The 18281-nt window shown below is 57.9% G+C and overlaps 1 protein-coding gene across 1 annotated transcript; it reads right to left on the bottom strand.

Moving 5' to 3' along the window:
- Positions 1 to 5751: 5751 nt before the first annotated feature.
- ENPP7 (ectonucleotide pyrophosphatase/phosphodiesterase 7) lies at positions 5752 to 17740 on the bottom strand. The gene is made up of 6 exons (XM_003315764.6): positions 17412 to 17740; positions 15178 to 15323; positions 12951 to 13577; positions 11371 to 11590; positions 10569 to 10715; positions 5752 to 6858 (listed from the first exon to the last, which is right to left on the bottom strand). Exons 1-5 carry the CDS (start codon positions 17662 to 17664, stop codon positions 10585 to 10587), a joined length of 1377 nt encoding a protein of 458 aa, XP_003315812.2. The 5' UTR covers positions 17665 to 17740; the 3' UTR covers positions 5752 to 6858; positions 10569 to 10584.
- Between the last annotated feature and the right edge of the window lie 541 nt (positions 17741 to 18281).

Below are 18281 nucleotides of genomic sequence, written 5' to 3'. Positions count from 1 at the left end.
TCTTATCTGGGACAGAGCCCAGAATCAATTCCAAACCTGTTTTTATTTTGATGGGCTTGGACCGTGAGAAAACTCATTTACGTAAATTGATCCGTGGTGATGGACAGTTCTCTTAGGGTTATGTCTCTCCACTGTTTGAACCTCTTCAGACATTGAAGCCAAAAGTCACACAGTGGTCTGTCACCAAAACCAAAGCCAAAAACACAGCCTGATTGGGTTCTCCAGGCGCCAGGAGAGACTGGGGCCTTCGGGGATCGCTTTCCCGGCTCCGCGGGTGCGCGAGGGGCCCGGGTCCCTGCCCCGCCCCAGAGGTGCCCCATCCCTCCTCCAACCCCACAGGATGGAAGGGCGATCTCTTCCAGGGCGCGGTCCGGGCTAGGGACGGAGGCATCCCGGGGATGGGGGTCCCGAGGCCCAGTCCCTCCCTCGCCCTTGCGGGACCGCACCGCCGGCGGCCCAGGCGCGGGCACCCCTGACCTGGGCGGGTTGCGCGTTGGCTGCGCCGCGCCCTGGGATGCGGTACCCAGGCGCTCCGGGCGGCGGGGGGCGCGCAAGGCCCGGCGAGGGGCGGAGGGCCCGGGGGACTGCGCTGACCGTTCCTTCGCGGGGTGCTGGGCCGGAGCCCACCGCGCTCCCGGAGGCCGTCGGGCACCCAGGGTGCCCCGCAGGGCCCGGCCGCGGAGAGGGCAAAGACGTGGCAGCCGGCGAGGGGGAGGGGGCGGCACTAGCCTGCTGCGCGTGCGCCGACCCGGGTGCGACCCCCGCCGCCCGCCCTACCGGCTACGGCCCACCCCGAGGGCCTGTTCCCATCGCTTGTTCACCCGCGTCGGGGTCCCGAGTGGGTGTGTGGGGTGCGTGTGTTATGTAGCGTGTACAGGGCTGCAGCGTGTGCAGTGTGGGTGAAGGGTGTTGTTCGGGCGCGTGTGGGGTGTGTGGCTGGTTGTGGCATGAGGGTGCACACGGTGCCAGGTGTGTGCAGTGTGTGCGTGTGTGTTGTGTGTCTATGTCTGGGTGGGGGGATGGGGTGGCAAGCGCATGAGTGTGCCTGTGAGTGTGCGGGTGTGCAGCGTGCGTGGATGCCCGTCGCACATGTGCAGTGTGTGTGGCGCGTGTGCGGGATGCCCGTGTCCCGGTCCCGCCTGAGCCCCAGCTCTCGGCTTCTTGGACTGCGGTGGTGGCGGCGGTGGCGCCGGATCCGAGGAGCGCAGCGCCGCGCGTCACCATGGCAACAGATGCTCCTGCAGCCCCCGCGCCGCTGCAGTGGGGAGGGGGCCCTGCGCACCTCAGACGGCGGGCGTGGGGGAGGGGAGGCTGCTCGTCCCAAAGAAGCCCGCGGAGGAACTGGGCTGCCCCAGCACGCACCCCTAGGAATCCTCCCTCGCCTTGACATCCCTCCTAGTGGGGCGCCGGGGCAGGGGTCGGGACGCGGTGCCCTCCTCGGTCCCTGCTGCTTGCCCGGGGAACCCGGGGACCTCACTCGGGTCCTCTGCCGGCCTGGAGCTGGGGACAGGGTAATTCCTGCTGTTTCTTTCCCCTGAGAGTCCCCCGCGCCAGGTGTTTGCAGCTCCTAGGTCGGAAGCCTCAGGCGTGGTTATTGGCTCTTAGGATCGGCTTGTGGGAGATGAACCCGCCCATTCTAAACATGGGGAGCCCAGTCCTTAAGGAGCCCAGGACGGCATCGCGAACAGACTTGTCAGTTACACGAACCTACAGGTTCTCCTGTTCCGACCCGGGACACAAGAAAAGGCTGATGGTGAACCAAGGAAGTCCCTGCCTTTGACAGAGGCTGGACGTCAGTGCAGAGGAGAGAATCTGGGCCCGTGCTCCCTGCATTCTGGAAAGAAAGGGCTTGTTTGCATAAGCAAGCAGCGCCTCTCTGGGAAGGAGCTGGCCAGGCCCCACTGGGATTGAGCCTGGAGGTGCCTGTGCTCCCCTCCCTCCTCTGCCCAGTTCCTGGCCCAGGGGTGGTGCTGCCTTTTCATCCGTTTAACCTGAGGAGGATGGGCAGGCCCAGCTTTCACTCCCTCATGCATTCATTTATCCATAACCTTTATTAGGTGCAGCGATTCTGGAGTGTCTGGCCCAGGCCAGCAGCAGCGGAATCACCCAGGCTCTGGTCAGAAATGCAGAGTCTCAGGCCCACCCCAGACCTGCAGGTTAAGGAGTGTGGGAGCGGATGTGCCTGTGCCCCCCGCGCCCCAGATCTCACAAGGTGATTCTGAGGCTTGCTCAGATTTGGAAACCACTGATCCACGGTGGTCTTTGTGCTAGGGATGGGACTATTGATCCCTTCCCTCAGGGGATCCCTTCCCTCAGGGGATCCCTTCCCTCAGGGGATCCCTCCCCACCTCCCCGGAAAAACCTGGCCCTGAGGGTTCCAGTTCTCCTCTCTGAACTACCAGGGCTCACTTGGGGGTCCATCTAAGACTTCAGCAAACAAGTATCCTTGACCACTATCTCAAGGCTGGGTCTGAGCAGGACTGAAGCTTTTTCAGAGAAGAAGGAGGAGGAGGAGGAGAGGGAGGAGGTGGAGGAACAGAAGGGGGTTCTCAATTCTCACTGCTTCAAAAGGTGCCTGAGGAAGTGAGGAAGTGAGGAAGGCTTCCAGGAGTGTTGAGGGGCCCAAGAGCGCCGCCTCCTGGTGACAGTACACAGAGCTGACTCTACTGGGGAGGGGCTGCCTAACCAAGCTGGCTTTCACTTTTCTTTTGTTTTCTGTTTTTTTTTTTTTTTTTTTTTTTTTTTTTTTTTTTTTTTTTTGAGTCAGAGTTTCGCTCTTGTCACCCAGGCTGGAGTGCAGTGGCGCGATCTTGGCTCACTGCAACCTCCGCCTCCCGGGTTCAAGTGATTCTCCTGCTGTAGCCTCCCGAGTAGCTGGGATTACAGGCACCCACAACCACGCCTGGCTAATCTTTGTATTTTTAGTAGAGATGAGGTTTCATCACGTTGGCCAGGCTGATCTCGAACTCCTGACCTCTGGTGATCCCCCTTTCACCATGTTGGCCAGGCTGGTCTTCAACTCCTGACCTCTGGTGATCCACCTGCTTCGGCCTCCCATAGTGCTGGGATTGCAGGAGTGAGCCACCATGCCTGTCCCCAAGCCTGCTTTCTGTGTCCCAGTGGTATGACCTGCCTTGCAAGAACCACCCCAGTCAGTACCTGGATGTTTTGTGTGTTACTGCTAGCACCTGGACTGGCTAAATTCAGAGAAGGATCTGGGTTGACAGGTTTGTGTGGATGATGTGTCGGTATGACTCGTCCCCAGTCAGCTCCAAGTGGCTCCAGTATGCAGTGCATGGCTTTGTGTCACCTGTGGTTTTCTTCCGAGTCTGTTTCAGTTGGGCCGATGGTAAAATGAGCTTTGCATAGTCGATTGCAAGGTCGGTGTTGAGCAGTTCTGAACTTGGTCATCTGATAGGCAGGAAGGGTGCAGGGCACCCGGGAAACACCGTGCATTTGGCAGGGAAAACTGGGGGGAATCTTTGGATGCTGCCCATGGGAGGCCAGTGCTACTCTCCAGAAACTTCTTGGGCTGGCCACATGGTTGGCGGGCAGAGGAGGCAGGCCAGAGCCTGATGACCCCCAGCAGGTTTGCCGTTGGCCAACCTCTTGTATATAATTTGTCATGTCCCCCAGCCACCTTCATTATTACTTAGTCAACATTTCTCTTTGAATCAGCTCATTCTTTGTTACTTAATATGATTTTTTCTTGAGACAGTGTCTTGCTCTGTTGCCCAGGCTGGAGTGCAGTGGTACGATCTCGGCTGACTGCAACCTCTCATGCTCAAGTGATCCTCCCACCTCAGCCTCCTGAGTAGCTGGGACTACAGGCATGCACCACCACACTTGGCTAATTTTAAAACTTTTTGTAGAGACAAGGTCTCATTATATTGCCCAGGCTGGTCTCGAACTCCTGGGCTCAAGCGATCCTCCTGCCTCTGCCTCTCACCGTGCTGGGATTGCAGGCATGTGCCTTTGTGCCCGGCTAATTTAATTTTTTAAAAGACTCTTTTGGCTGGGTGCAGTAGCTTACTGCCTGTAATCCCAGCACTTTGGGAGGCCGAGGTGGGCGGATCACCTGAGGTCAGGAGTTTGAGACAAGCCTGGCCAACATGCTGTTACTCTGTCTCTACTAAAAATACAAACATTAGCTGGGCGTGGTGGCACACGACACGCCTGCAATCCCAGCTACTCGGGAGGCTGAGGCAGGAGAACTGCTTGAACCCAGGAGGCGGAGGTTGCAGTGAGCCAAGATTGCACCATTGCACTCCAGCCTGGGCAACAAGAGTGAAACTGTCTCAAAAAAAAAAAAAAAAAATCGCTTAAATTAATTTTAAAAAGGAAAAAGAAAAAAAACAGATGTCAATGAAAAATGAGTAGCACTAACCAAAAATTGAAGGTGATTATAAAAACAAACACAAGGCAAATCAAGCTGTGGCAACCGTCCATCCTATGCTGTTGCTTGGCTGCTGGAGCTCTGAGCCTGGTGCCTCTCTTCATGTCACAGAAGACACCTGTTAGGGGTGGGATTTATGGACCAGAGACGTTCTGCTAGAGAAGCAAGAAGGTTTGGAGGTGAGTCTAAAAGAGTGAATGACTTTCTCACAATTTGATACAAGGTAATTGCTGCCCTGTCTCTTCCTAACACCCAGGTCTTCCATGCAGCAGGCCCTGTTCGCAGCTGTTTGTGAATATTAACTCATGTTATCACTGAGACCACCCTATGAGACAGGTCCTGCCACTGGTCCTGGATTTACAGAGGAGGACAGGCCCAGAGAGGTTAGCAACTTGCCCAGGGCCACAGAGCAGGTGTTGGAGAGGGGGAGCTGGATTTGAACTGGGACTGTGCTGCTCAAGGTGGCACCCCTCACATTTGACACCTAGGGCTGCACAGATAGGAAAATCAGCCCCCCATGCATGCAGCCAGGCCTCAGCCCCCATGCTTCTGACACCGGAAGCTCCATCAGCAAGTGCTCGGCCAGCCACCAGGACTCTCTTGGTGATGCCTTTGTGACACCAGACATCTGGAGCAATGGAATACTGAATGTGAGACAGACTTGGTTATTTTCCTGTCTCTCTTCTTTCTTTCTCCTCTCTGTTTCTTTTCTTCTTCTGTGGATGAGGCAATTCTCACAGCTCTGGTTGGCCCAGCCCCTGCAACGCTGATTAACAGGGCTGAGCAAATGTGGTGGTGGTGGGGGTGGGGGGCTCAGAGGAAGGCAGGGCTTCTCTTGGAGACTGGGCAGTGGCAATGCCGGCACTGTGAGCGCTCACCACTCCGAGGACGTGGATGTGGACTCTACCTGGTCTCCTCTGGCCAGGTGGGGCAGGCTGAGGTGGGCTGAGACTGGAATTGGGCCTGTCCAGGGAGGGTCCCTCCCTCCCCTCCCCAGCCCAGCCACAGAGCCAGAGCTTGTGCAGGTGGGTGGCTGGCCTGGGTGTCATGGGGTGTGGCTGCAGGCACTGGCATGGGGACCGGGGCAGTCCTTCCAGGAAGAACAATTGGATTGTGGGGCAGGGGGCCCACAGGCCAGGCCAAAGTGCAGTCTCTTCAGGCTGAGGCAGGACTTCAGCCCCAGGCAGCCAATCAGGCTGCTGCAGAGAGCAGGCTGGGATGGGCCCTGGAGACTCCATGGAGCTGAAGCAGGAGACCCGGGGTGGGGGCTAGGGGCTGCGGGCTTTGGAGGCAGGGAAATAGGCAGATCTGACAAACTCAGACTTCAAAGACTGCGTCTCCTGGTGTCCCAGCTGGTTTACTCTGCAGGGTGGCACTGACAAACCCAGCACCTCCCAGGGCAGGATTTTAATCCTCCCAGGGGCTGCCATCCTTGAGCACCTGCTTGCGGCCAGCCTCTGTGCCAGCCTCCCCGCAATGTGTCCACCTTACTCTCAGGTACCCCAGGGAGGCGGGCATGGTCCTCATTATCCCACTTTTTCAGATGAGGAAACTGAGGCTGGGGAGGGTCAACAGCTTTGCCAACGCCACAGCATCTGGGTGGGGGGCCAGGGCTGGAACATGAGTTTATCTGACTCCAAAGCCTATGCTCTTAATGCACAGGAGAATAGGTGTGGAAGGGTCCCTCGGCTCCTGGCCACGGCCACCCCAGTCCTGTGTCAGAGCCAATCCACGCGACTTTCTTTGCGGTGTTTCCGCCTGGTTTAACGTGATTTCTTGCTGAGCACTGTGGCTTACAGATGCTGCTTCCCTATCGTTCACAAAAAGCCTCCTCATGCCTCCCCCCCTTCCTTTTAGGAAACTCACCCCTTTTCCAGGACTGGCCAGCCGTCCAACCAGGGCCCACCCCTAACGAGAATGGAGGGGTCCCTGGGGCTTGTGAAGCCTGGCAAGGAGTTAGAAATTTATCCCACGCTGGGGTCAATGGTGGGACCGTCGGGAAACCGGCAGGCTTTAGGGAAAAGTCTCCCCCGTGCTGACTGTCGCGGCTTGGCCTTTATTCCCATGGGTGCTTTGTGCCGGGGCGGGCCCCTCCCAGCTGACCGAGGCCGGGTCTGCAGGTTCCAGCGCCCGCAGAGCTCCCGCGCGCCCCCGCGTGGCTGCAGACGGCAGCGCCGCTTCGGGAGCGGGTTTTGCAGGAGGAGGGGGCCCGAAGGGGAGGAGCAGGAGCAGGGGCAGGGGCAGGGGGCCGGTTATGGGACCGGCTCGCCGGGGGCCCTGGACCTGGGCTGCGAGGCTTATTACCAGCACCATAACAGCCAAGCAGGGGTTGGCGCTGCCGGGGACAGTGGCATGCAGCCTCTGGCCTGGGATAAGCTGGGGAGGCAGGGTCCGTCCGCGACCAGCAGAGCATCACAGCGAGACAGCCGGCCCAGGGCCTGCGGGCAGCTCCCGGCGGCTTCCTGGAAGAGCAAGCAGCACGCGTTGGTCTGGGAGGAGAGGATGGGGCAGGCTGAGGGCGGGTCTGGTGGGACAGGTGAAGCAGCGGTGCGGCTGGACTGGGAGGGAGGGGTCGTGGGAAACAGGATGGTGGGCTGGGGGAGGGGGGGCGGCAGGCAGTGGAAGGGGGCGGCCCTACCAGGCTGCGCTGAGAAGGGCCTGTGTAGGGATTCCTGGGAGGGCACAGGTGCGGGGCAGGTGTGGACATGGGGGTGGCGTGCTGATGTCAGGCTTCAGACCCTTCTCCCAGGGCTGGGAGGGGAGGGGTGGGCACTGTCCCAGGCCTGGCTGGCAGTGTGCGGATCCCAGGAGGCAGAAGAGCTTCCCCTAGTCTTCTGCCCGCTTTTCTGGCTGGGGAAGGAGGACTCTGTAAAGTCAGGGCAAGGACTGCGTCCGTTCCACAATGTGCCTTTAACTGGCCACTTTTCAACACTAGCTTCAGAGGAAAGAAACGGGCCCAAGGGACTGGGCCCAGTGGCTCATGCCTGTAATCCCAGCTTTTTGGGAGGCCAAGGCTGGAGGATCGCTTGAGGCCAGGAGTTTGAGACCAGCCTGGGCAACATAGCTTGCCTTTCTTTTTTTAAATTAAAAATTAAAAAATTAGTTGGGCATGATGGTGCACACCTGTAGTCTCAGCTACTCAGGAGGCTGAGATGGGAGGATTGCTTGAGCCCAGGAGGTCGAGGCTGCAGTGAGCTGTGATTGCACCACTGCACTCCAGCCTGGGCAACACAGTGAGAATCTGTGTAAAAAAAAAAGAAAAGAAAAGAAGCTAGTCACAGAAGACAGCCTAGTTCCAAATGGACTTTACCAGGCTGTGATGAAAACTTCGGACCCCCCAGCTCTTAGCAACCTGCTCAGCCCAGCAGATGCTGCTTGTGAAAGATGATTCTGCGGGCTTCTTCCCTACTTTGTGTTCGGTGACCTCACGTTGGTAGCTTGAAATGGGCCATGGTGGGAGTATTCACGCCGCAGAAATGGGTAAGGGCCAACACCAGGGCTTTTTGAGGGGGATCTGGAGAGCAGGTTTGCTAGGACGCCACCGTGGCTGCTCCTCTGGGGAAAAGCCGTGTGAGAATATGCAGAGTCACATGATCTTTGATTTTCCGTGCTTCAATTTCCGTGTGTGTGAGTCTGAATAACGACTTTTTCTGAGTCCCTCTCTTGGTTAATGTGGAGAACAAATGGTTGTGGACTCTAGCGCCATGGAAACCTTGTCACCTCCCTGCCTAGTGCTGGAAGACTTGCTTCAAGGAACCAAGCCCCTGAGCACAGAGAGGCAGGCGTTGTGGCTGAAAGTACTCGGGACCAGGACCTTAAAACTGGCATTTACACACCACCGGCCACTCTTTGGTGCCCTTGGACCAGTCAGCTAACGCCTCTGGGTTCCAGCATCCTCGTCTGCCTGAGGGGTTCGGGCTGAAGGGTCCTCTGGTCCCCTTCCGGATGTGACATTTGGCATGAATGGTCCTCCCCACCACACACATCTCCACATTCCTACTTCTCTAAACCCTAAACCCGCTCCTTTCTCTTTCATTGATTTATTTTGTAGAGACAGGGTCTCACTCTTGCCCATGGTGGAGTGCAGTGGCAGGAACAAGGCTCACTGCAGCCTCCACCTCCCGGGCTCCAGCGATCCTCCCACCTCAGTCTCCCTGCCAGTAGCTGGGATTACAGGCACGCACCACCATGCCCAGCTAATTAAAAAAAAACTTCCTACAGAGACGGGGTCTAACTATATTGCCAAGGCTGGTCTTGAACTCCTGGGCTCAAGCGATCCTCCTGCGTCGGCCTCTGGAAGTACTGGGGTTCCAGGCGGAAGCCACCGCACCTGGCCTCATTCCCCTCTTGACCCATGACAAGCTCTTGGCTTTTCCTGTCTCACCAGCCCCGCCTTCTCAGTGAGTGGTGTGGTCACCATCTCTTCTCAGTCCACTCCTTCTGGCTGGGGGCTTTCATTGAGTCCCATAGCTTGTGTTGACAAGTCTCAAATTTAAATTGCCAGACTAAACTGCATCCCTGGCTGTGGACTCATCTGCACAACCTGTGCCCAGGAACAGCTGCACGTGGCCGTGTCACCAGCATTGAGGCTGATCACGGCCGAAACAAGTCTCGGCCCCCCTGACTCCTGTCCCCAACAGTTTAGCATGTCAGCAAGTGGCTCAGGACCCAAGCATTGGACCCATCTTTCATTTTTGTATTTTCTTCACCCTCCCACATAATCTGTCCACAAACCTCGAATGTCATGCCTCTTAAAGGTATTTGGAATCTGTGCACATTGCAGCTTCTCTGCCCCGCCACTGGAATGTCTGGCTGGGCCCTGCAGCCACCTCCAAACTGGCCACTTCCTGCTCCCGTTTCTGTCCCCAGCCCAGCAGTGGGAGCCACTCATTTAATCATCAACCTCAGACCCTGTGTAACCTCAGCTTGGGGCTCCCCGCTGTGCATCCGACAACCTCCTGCCTTGGGGCTGTGGTCAGCTCCTGTTAGAGCCTCGCTCTGTGCCAACCTGCAGGCACACTGGCCTTCTGTCTCATCCCAAACACGCCGAACCTGTCCCACCGCGGGCCTGTCCCTGGCTCTTTCCCCTGCCTGGTGTGTCTGGCTTCTTCTCGTCATTCTGGTTTTCTCCCTAAATCTACCTTCTCAGAGAGGCCATTCCAGGCCGGGCAAATGAAAAGGTCGCGCCTGCCTCGTCCCTGCCTGTGGCCGTCTCTTCTTTGCCATCACAAGCATCTGAGCACTCTGTGCGTGGATTCATTTGCTTTTGTGTTCTCTGCTTTCTTGCACCTTTAAATGACAGGTCCTGGACGGTCTTGTTCGCTGCATATCCTGAGCCCAGACCAGAGCGTGGCATGGAGCTGGCTCCCGTTACATATTTTCGGGATGAATGAATGACTTTCTTCTGCTTGGCCTAGGAGGCTGTGGCTGCACAGACAGACAAGGGAGCACTGTCCTCGGAGGCTCCTGGGGAGTTCCAGGAACACAGCCCCGGAGCTCTCCTCCCAAACGCACCCCATGCGTGTCCTTGGAGGTGGGCTTCCAGAGAGTTCCAGGAACGCAGCCCCGGAGCTCTCCTCCCAAATGCACCCCATGCGTGTCCTTGGAGGTGGGCTTCCAGAGAGTTCCAGGAATGCAGCCCCAGAGCTCTCCTCCTAAATGCACCCCACGCGTGTCCTCAGAGGTGGGCTTCCAGAGAGTTCCAGGAATATAGCCCTGGTGCTCTCCTACCAAACACACCTCATGCGTGTCCTAGGAGGCTCCTGGAGAGTTCCAGGAACACAGCCCCAGAGCTCTCCTCCCAAATGCACCCCAGGTGACGGTTTCCGAGCTATCCCAGTGGAGCACAGAGATGGCAGGAAGGAGGGGAGGCAGCAGCTCTGGCCAGAGGCTGAGGGAGTTCTGGCTTTTGGGGGAGGGTGGGAATTCTGGCCACTGGTCCGGGTGGTCTGCTCTGGAAAGACCTCCAAGCCCAGAGCAGAGAGGCTGGAAGGGTCAGCCTCGGGATCTCAGGGGTGATGGCCTCTCTGTGGCAGCGAGGTCAGTGGGAGTCACCTGCTTGGCGGGGCCTGGCAGCTCTGTTCTGGTTGCCTAGGACTGTAGCTGGGACATCAGGGTGGAGGGTCAGGGAGCGTGGGGCCACCCTCCCGCCTCTGCCTTCTGGGTCTCTGACCTTGAGCCATGGGGCGTTATGTGACCTCAGACAGAAGAATCACGGTCCCCAGCAGTCCCATCATGAGGAGGGGCCTGCTGCTGGGCGGGAGAGCAGATCTTCCCTTGGGCAGGACAGTAGGTCTTCCATCAGGCGGAAGAGCAGACTCTAAGGAAAGCCAGAGGACCTGTGAGGGAGAGAGGGATGGCTCCTCACCCCAGCTCCTCCACAGTAAACTCGGGGTCCTCTGGTGGTCCCCACGAGCCCCTACTTCCTCTTTCACCGCCCCCTTGGTCCCATGGCCCTTGTCCACCACGGCCCTTCATAGCCCTGCTCAGTAGAGCCCACCCCTCTCCAGCCAGGCCCCCACCGGGGTCGCCACCTTGTCAGTTTCCAGGTGGCCTTCGTAGCCAAGATGGGGCAGGTTCCGGTGGGGAGGTGTGTGTGTGGGAGGCTGATACAGGAAGATTCCAGAAAGGAGGCCCTCAGGTTGCTGTGGTGGGGAGTGGGGAGTGGGGATCCAGCAGCCAGGAGGCGGGCTCTGCACAGCAGGCCCGCCTGGGCCACCCTGGCTCCCTCCATCCCCTTCTTGAGCAAGGCTGCCCACTCCTCCCCCTCGCCCTCTCGTGCCGTCCGAGATGCATGAGGTGCTCGTGAGAGGTCACGTGTTGTGGGAATGTGAGACATTCTGGTGTTCTCCAAAGCCAGGGGAGGTGGCCCCACTCGGGGCTCAAGGGTGTCCTGGTCACAGGCAGGCAGGCACCCACGTGTGCACACATGTACACACCAGAGCAGGCGGGGATTTGGGGCACCCTGCCCTCACCTGTGTGCAGCATGGGCAGCAGGGTAGCTGGGTGCCCATCGTTGGCCTCGGGCACGATGCCCAGCAGCCGGCACATGAGCTCGTACACGTGGACGCTCTCAAAGGGCTCCACCTCCAGGCCCGCCCTGAAGCTAGGGCCCACAGCGCGGAAGATGGTCTTCATGTCCATGTCCTTGTTGTCAAAGCCGTGCTCCCCATTGTTGAACTGGACGTTAATTCTCTGCCGGGGAGCGGGCAAGGGTCCTGGGTCCTTGCTGGGAGCAACAGACCCTCTCCGCCTACCGTATCCACCCTATGAACACCCCCTTAGGAAGGAGCACCAACGTGGGGGCTGGAGGGGTTCCAAGACTCAGTTTCCCCGAATTCTGAGCCTCCAAAGATCAGTCACCCTAAAGAGTGAAGTTCAGGGAAGGTCCAGTTAAATGAATGGAGACCAGACCCTGAGTAAATGGGAGTGGAGCGGGCAGCTCCAGGCTTCGGGGCCTGCCGCCTGTGCGGTGTTCAACGCTGCCTTCCATCGGTCACTTCCTTTCCGGGGATGTCCGCTCCCTAATCTGTGCTTCGCTTCCGGCTCAGCATCCCTGTGCCGTCTGCTGAGGGGAGGTTGGGCTCCTGACTCTTTCCTACCTCTTCCATGTCACCCTTGGGGCTAGACTTCTACACTTTACCCTGGACACGTAGGATGCACACACACACACACACACACACACACACACGCCTATCACACAGTGCCTGGTCATGATGGATACAGACGTGCACACACACTCCCACTGCCTGGTGCCTGAATGTGGAGGGCACACACAGATGTGCACACACCCTACTGCATAGTGAAGGAAGTGTCCCTTCAGTGCTGACACTCCTCAAACTGGGGACCAGCTAGAAACAGGAAGTGCCTCTATGGAGATGGAAGGAGAGGCCAGACGCAGTGGCTCACCCCTGTAATTCCAGCACTTTGGGAGGCCCAGGCAGGAGGATCGCTTCAGCCCAGGAGTTTGAGACCAGCCTGGGCAACATGCAAAACCCTGTCTCTACAAAAAAATACAAACATCAGCTGGGCATGGTGGCTCACACCTGAATCCCATAACTTTGGGAGGCTGAGGCGGGTGGATTGCCTGAGGCCAGAAGTTCGAGACCAGCCTGGCCAACATGGTGAAACTCTGTCTCCACTAAAAATACAAAAAATTAGTCAGGCATGGTGGCAGGCGCCTGTAATGCCTCAGAGGGCTGAGGCAGGAGAATCGCTTGAACCCAGGAGGTGGAGGATGCAGCGAGCCAAGATCGCACCATTACCCTCCAGCCTGGATGACAAGAGTGAAACTCTGTCTCAAATGAAACAAAACAAAACACACACAAAAATTAGCCAGGCATGGTGGTGTGCACCTGTGGTCTCAGCTACTCAGGAGGCTGAGGTGGAAGGATCGCTTGAGCCTGGGAGTTTAAGGCTGCAGTGAGCTGAGATCCTGCCATTGCACTCCAGCCTGGGCAACAGAGCAAGACCCTGGTCTCAAAAAAAAAAAAAAAGGAGACCCAGAGCCTGGGGAGGGAGCCCCTGGAGGTGGTGCCTCCAGCAGGCGACTCACCCCATGGATGACGTAGCCAAGGTCGCTGTACATCAGCAGGGGTGTGACCCTGGGGTTGTTGGCGTAGTGGAAGGCCTCGGGGAATGCCTCCTTCTTGTAGACATGGAGCTTGGGGTGGGCGTCCTTGAGCGCATCGTACACCTTCTCCAGCCTCCCTTCTTTAGGGAGCAGCATCCCGTTTGGTCCGTAGTCCAGGAGCTCAAACTCGATGTCCCGGAAGGTGAAGTTGGGGAACTTGTGGAATTCGACCAGGTCGCCAGCCCGTTTGTCCACGGTCGTCATGCCGTGGTCGGATGTGATGATCAGGTTGAGGCGGTCTGTGAGGTGGTTGCGCGCGATGCTCTCCCGGAGGTAGCCCACGGTCCGGTCCACCTGCCGCACCATCTCCCTCCTCTCCAGGGACTCGGGGCCGTACTTGTGGCCCGTGGAGTCCGGCTCCCCGAAGTAGAGTGTGACCAGATCCAGGTCCTCCTCTGTGAACCATGCCATCACCGTGTCGATGTTCGCTCTCCACTCCGTCTCATTTTTGTAGTTGTGTGCGATGCCTTCTTTCCGGCTCCGCGTCACAGCCACCCCTTGGTAGGTGACGTTCCCGCCCGGGTAGAAGAAGGAGCCAGCCCTCAGGCCCTGCCAGACAAGGCAGCGTGAAAGACAGGACTCCTCAGTGGGCTGCCCCTTGTCTCATGCTGGTGAACACATTTGTCCCCCACGTGCCTACTTCTCTGTTCCACCCACCCATCCCTGCTCCTAGCTGCAGCTGCGGGGCCTTTAATTTCTAAAACATCCCTGATCTCATGTTCTATGGGGGTAAAACCTGATTTTATAGAGGAAACAACAGGTGCCCACTGGACTTGAGCACTAAATAAGACATCAGTATAAAGATGTTCCCAGAGGCCGGGCCCAGTGGGTCACGCCTGTAATCCCAGCACTTTAGGAGGCCAAGGCGGGCGGATCATGAGGTCAGGAGATGGAGACCATCCTGGCTAACACGGTGAAACCCTGTCTCTACTGAAAATACAAAAAAATTAGCCAGGTGTGGTGGCGGGTGCCTGTAGTCCCAGTTACTTGGGAGGTTGAGGCAGGAGAATGGTGTAAACCCGGGAGGCAGAGCTTGCAGTGAGCAGAGATCGCGCCACTGCACTCCAGCCTGGGTGACAGAGCGAGACTCCGTCTCAAAAAAAAAAAAAAATGTTCCCAGATACGCAGTGTCTGCCTCATCACTGGGCTGTGATGCCTGCTTTGAGGCCACACTGCCCAGAAAGCATGTCCTTCTGACCCTCAGTCTGGCCTGCCCTGCTGGGCTCTGGTCCAGGCATGAGTCTGTCTGTCTCATGTGTCCCATCCACCTGCCCCTCCAGCCTTCTGCCTGGCCGCTTGTCTGCCCCTAACTCGACTGCTGCTTTATTTAGAATTTGTGTGTTCCCCCCGGCCCTCTGTCCATCCCACCTGCCCGTCCACTCCCCCAGGATATTCTTTCATTGGATCAAGAGCCTTGCGATGCCAGGGTCTCTACCTTGGCTTCCTGCTCACCAGCCGGTGGAAGGAGCCCTGAGTGTGTCTATGATCCTTCTGGAGTGAGGGAACCCCGGCTTGAGTGGATACCTTGGCTCTGGGGTGGGCGTGGGCTCTGACATTTATTCCAGCGTCATCTTGGAAACCTCCACTGACTTTGTTTACTGGAAGCCTCGCCTCTGGGCCAGGAAGCCCCCAGAGCATTGCAAACTGGGGGTAGGGGGGGGGTTCCTGGGTCAATACTGTAACCCACCTCTCATTTTGTCTTTGGCCCTTTAGAATTTAGCTGTTCAGCTGTGACAGGGATGTGGAAAGGGAGAAAGTTGTCTAATTGTTAAACACTTTCTTGTTGAGTCACAGTGATCTTCCCTGTCCGACCCTCACCCCTAATGCTGCAGGGCCCAAGGGTGCAGTTCTCCCTCCGACTAGGGGGACAGAGCAATCCCTCTTGCTCCCAGGGCCCCCCAGAGAGGACCGGGCAGGGCTGTGTCCATGGGCCGAGCCGGACGTAGCTCACTGGTTAGTCCTCACCAGCACCCACCACCTGCCCCTTTTGGGGCCCTACTTCACACCCTTCTGTGCCAGGGTAGGCCAGGAGCCCCGAGACCCTGGAGTGGGGAAGGGACCTGCCGTGGATCTCACATGGTTCCAAGTCTCACCTGGGCCTAGGTGCCCCCGTGCTCTGCGATGTCAGTATGGGCGGGGGTGACATTACCTGCCTCTGGGCTGTGATCCAGATGGGCACGCTGCCGTTGTCCCACCACTTCTGGATGCCCAGCGTGGCGTGGTAGGGCAGCTTCACCTTGCTGGTGGTGTTGTAGTACATGTTGTGAACCACCCCGTGGTTCTCGATATATTTGCCTGAGGGAGGAAGAGGTGCAGAGGGCGGCGGGATGGACCGGGGTCACAGCGAAGGCCGGACCCAGGGCTGGAAGAGGCGAAGTCGAAACAGCCCAGGTTTCCCTGTGTGCTGGGTGGGGAGTGGGCCTGGGGCAGGGCTGGGGGGAGCAGACTTCCTCCTGCACTGCCCCGTGGGAGCCAAGGTTCGAGGTCATGTCCGAGACAAATAGACACGTGTTCTTTGACCTGTTTTAGCAATTGCACTTCCACTTTCAGTTTGTCCCACAGCTGGACGGGCACACAGGCACGAATGCATGTGCAGGGATCCTGGTGGCAGCCTTGTTTGCTTTAGCAAAAGATTGCGGGCGACCTCCACGGCCGTCAGGAAGGAACTCATTAAATAAATGATGGCCCAGCCATCAGACGAGATCCCAGGCAGGAATTTCAGTGAACCACGTGGAGCTCCAGGAGATTTTTTGAATTTATTTTTGTACAGGAAACACGTGCACATGGTACTAAGTCCAAAAGGTGCAAAAGGAGAGATGATGTGGAGAAGGTCCCTCCTGTCCTCATCTGCGATACAGAGAGCGAAAGAGGCGCTGTGCAGACGGGAGACCCGCACACCTCCATTTGCGGTTGGAAGGGGCAGAAAGGCTGGTGTGGGGATGAGCTGCCTGTGTTGGGGTGAATGCTGTCCCACCACATTCATGCTCACTTGGAACCTTAGAACGTGGCCTTATTTAGAAATAGGGTCTTTGCAGATGTGATTAGCTAGTAGGTAAGGGGATGTATACCGGAGAAGTGTGGACCCGAAATTCAGCGACTGGTGTACTAGTGAGAAGAGGAAAGTTTGAATACAGACACACACACACACACAGGGGAAAGGCCCTGGGGAGACGTGGGGAGAGGCCCTGGGGAGATGTGGGGAGAGGGCGGAGTGATGCTGCCGCCAGCCCAGGAATGCCAAGGATTGCCGAGGCCCCAGGAGCCAGAAGAGGTGAGGAGGGAGCCTCTGCTGGAACCTTCCGGGTGGGTGCAGCCCTGCAATGCCCTGGGTTTGGCCTTCTGGCCTCCAGAAGCATGCGGATCCGTTTCTGTGGGTTTAAGCCAGTCTGCAGATCTTTGTTGCAGGCGCCCTGGGACACCCACGCAGGGTCTTTGGAGGATGACGCAGGTTTGGGAGGTGGCTGAGCCCCTAGGGAGGGCCAATTGCTTTTCAACTCTCTAACACCTTTTTTGTGGTACTTGGCTTTTTATTATTTTATTATTGTTTGTTTTTTTGACACAGGGTCTTGCTCTGTCACCCAGGCTGGAGTGCAGTGGTGTGATTGCAGCTCACTGCAGCCTCTACCTCCTGGACTCCAGCAATCCTCCTGTCTTTGCCTCATATATATATATATATATAATATTCAGTCTTGCTTTGTCACCCAGGCTGGAGTGCGGTGGTGCGATCTCAGCTCACTGCAACTTCCACCTCCTGGGTTCATGCAATTCTCCTGTCTCAGCCTCCCAAGTAGCTGGGATTACAAGCATGCACCATCATGCCCGGCTAATGTTTGTATTTTTAGTAGAGATGGGGTTTCACCATGTTGGCCAGGCAGGTCTCAAACTCCTGATCTCCAGTGATCCGCCCGCCTCAGCCTCTCAAAGTGCTGGGATTACAGGCGTGGGCCACTGAGCCTGGCCCCATATTTGGCTTTTTAAAAACCTATGTCTGTATTGTCTACAGCCTGGGCAGACCTGTCAGGGAGGTGTTGGGTGGAAAATGGAAAGGATGGAAGGGAGAGGGAGAGGCTGACACAGCCAGCTGGAGGGGCGGGCAGGGGAGGGGAGCCATGGGAGCCAGCGGGGAGCCCGCCACACTCCCCTCCTCCTGAAGCCTTCTGGGGTTGCTGCCCTGGCTGTGGCCACGGGTTTAAGGACCCCCCTGGTCATTTTTCTTTGTCCCGGATCTGTTGCTACCAACGGTGAGGATTCCTAATGGTCCCCTTGGCTCTGTCCTGTGCCTGGAGCAAGGACCTCTCCCCTTTATCCTGCACGACAGGGCTCTGTGCCATCTGGTTTCTCAGGCCCTCCCACCCCCAGGCCCCGTCACAGGGCAGTACTCACCGGTGACCAGGGTGAAGTGGCAGGGGCTGGTCATGGTGACAAAGGCGGGGGTCATGTAGCGTGCCTTCACCCCGTCTCGGGCCATGGCGTCCAGGTTGGGGGTGTCCACGTCCTGGTCGTAGTTCCAGCGGAAGCCGTCGAAGGACACCAGGAGCAGCTTGTTCTGGGAGCCCTGACTTTGTACCGGTGCCCCGGCCCCGGGAGCCAGGAGCGTGGCCAGAGCCACAGTGAGGAGGACGGCCGGGCCTCTCATGCTGGGCCTTCCAGATGGACAGGCACACAGGGTGCACAGGGCTGGCTCCTGCCGAGGAGGACAAAGTCCAGGGTCACCCGGGCTGATCTCATCCCGTGCGTCTTTGGAATGTGGCTGTGTACATCCCCGGGTCGTACCTCTGGAGTGGGCTCCCCAGCCGTGTCAGTGCCACCCCTGGTCCCAGCCTCACGTGCGTGGGGTGGCATCAACTTGAGCATCTGCCTTTATTGCCAGCCGTGCCCTTGGTGCTCCAGGCTCCTCCCCTCCATCCCCAGAGTGGGGACAGTGACCCAGGGCTCAGAGCACAGCAGGAGCCCATTCCACTGGGAAAGTCGTGCCCTCTCCCTCTCCCATAGCAACAGGTGGTCCCTCTGTCCCAGCTCACCCTGACCCCAGGAGACCCAGGTGAGGCTGGGGTGGGACCCCCTCTCCAGGCCTTTAGTGGTGCATGGGCCTCAGGCCTGCCTGGGTGAGGGCCTGTGGGGTGGGCTTCCCATGGTCAGGGCCAGGACCAAGCCTGGGTCACAGCATGGCTTTGTCCGGGGGGAACCCCAGGCTGGGTGCCTGTTCTCCTCCTGGTCCTGTTAAGGGGCTCCTTGAGCATGGTGAGCAGACTG

This window comes from Pan troglodytes, chromosome 19 (genome assembly GCF_028858775.2).
Source record: "Pan troglodytes isolate AG18354 chromosome 19, NHGRI_mPanTro3-v2.0_pri, whole genome shotgun sequence".
Taxonomy (NCBI): domain Eukaryota; kingdom Metazoa; phylum Chordata; class Mammalia; order Primates; family Hominidae; genus Pan; species Pan troglodytes.
This window is presented reverse-complemented; position numbering and strand designations above follow the sequence as displayed.

What these genes read in the sequence shown, in the direction of transcription:
- ENPP7 (XM_003315764.6), bottom strand. Translation starts at nt 17,664, where the DNA reads ATGAGAGGCCCGGCCGTCCTCCTCACTGTGGCTCTGGCCACGCTCCTG. An exon ending in GGATCACAGCCCAGAGGCAG is followed by an intron (nt 13,578 to 15,177) that starts GTAATGTCACCC and finishes CTTGTCTGGCAG; the next exon opens with GGCCTGAGGGCTGGCTCCTT. An exon ending in GCTGCCCATGCTGCACACAG is followed by an intron (nt 10,716 to 11,370) that starts GTGAGGGCAGGG and finishes GGCTTTCCTTAG; the next exon opens with AGTCTGCTCTTCCGCCTGAT.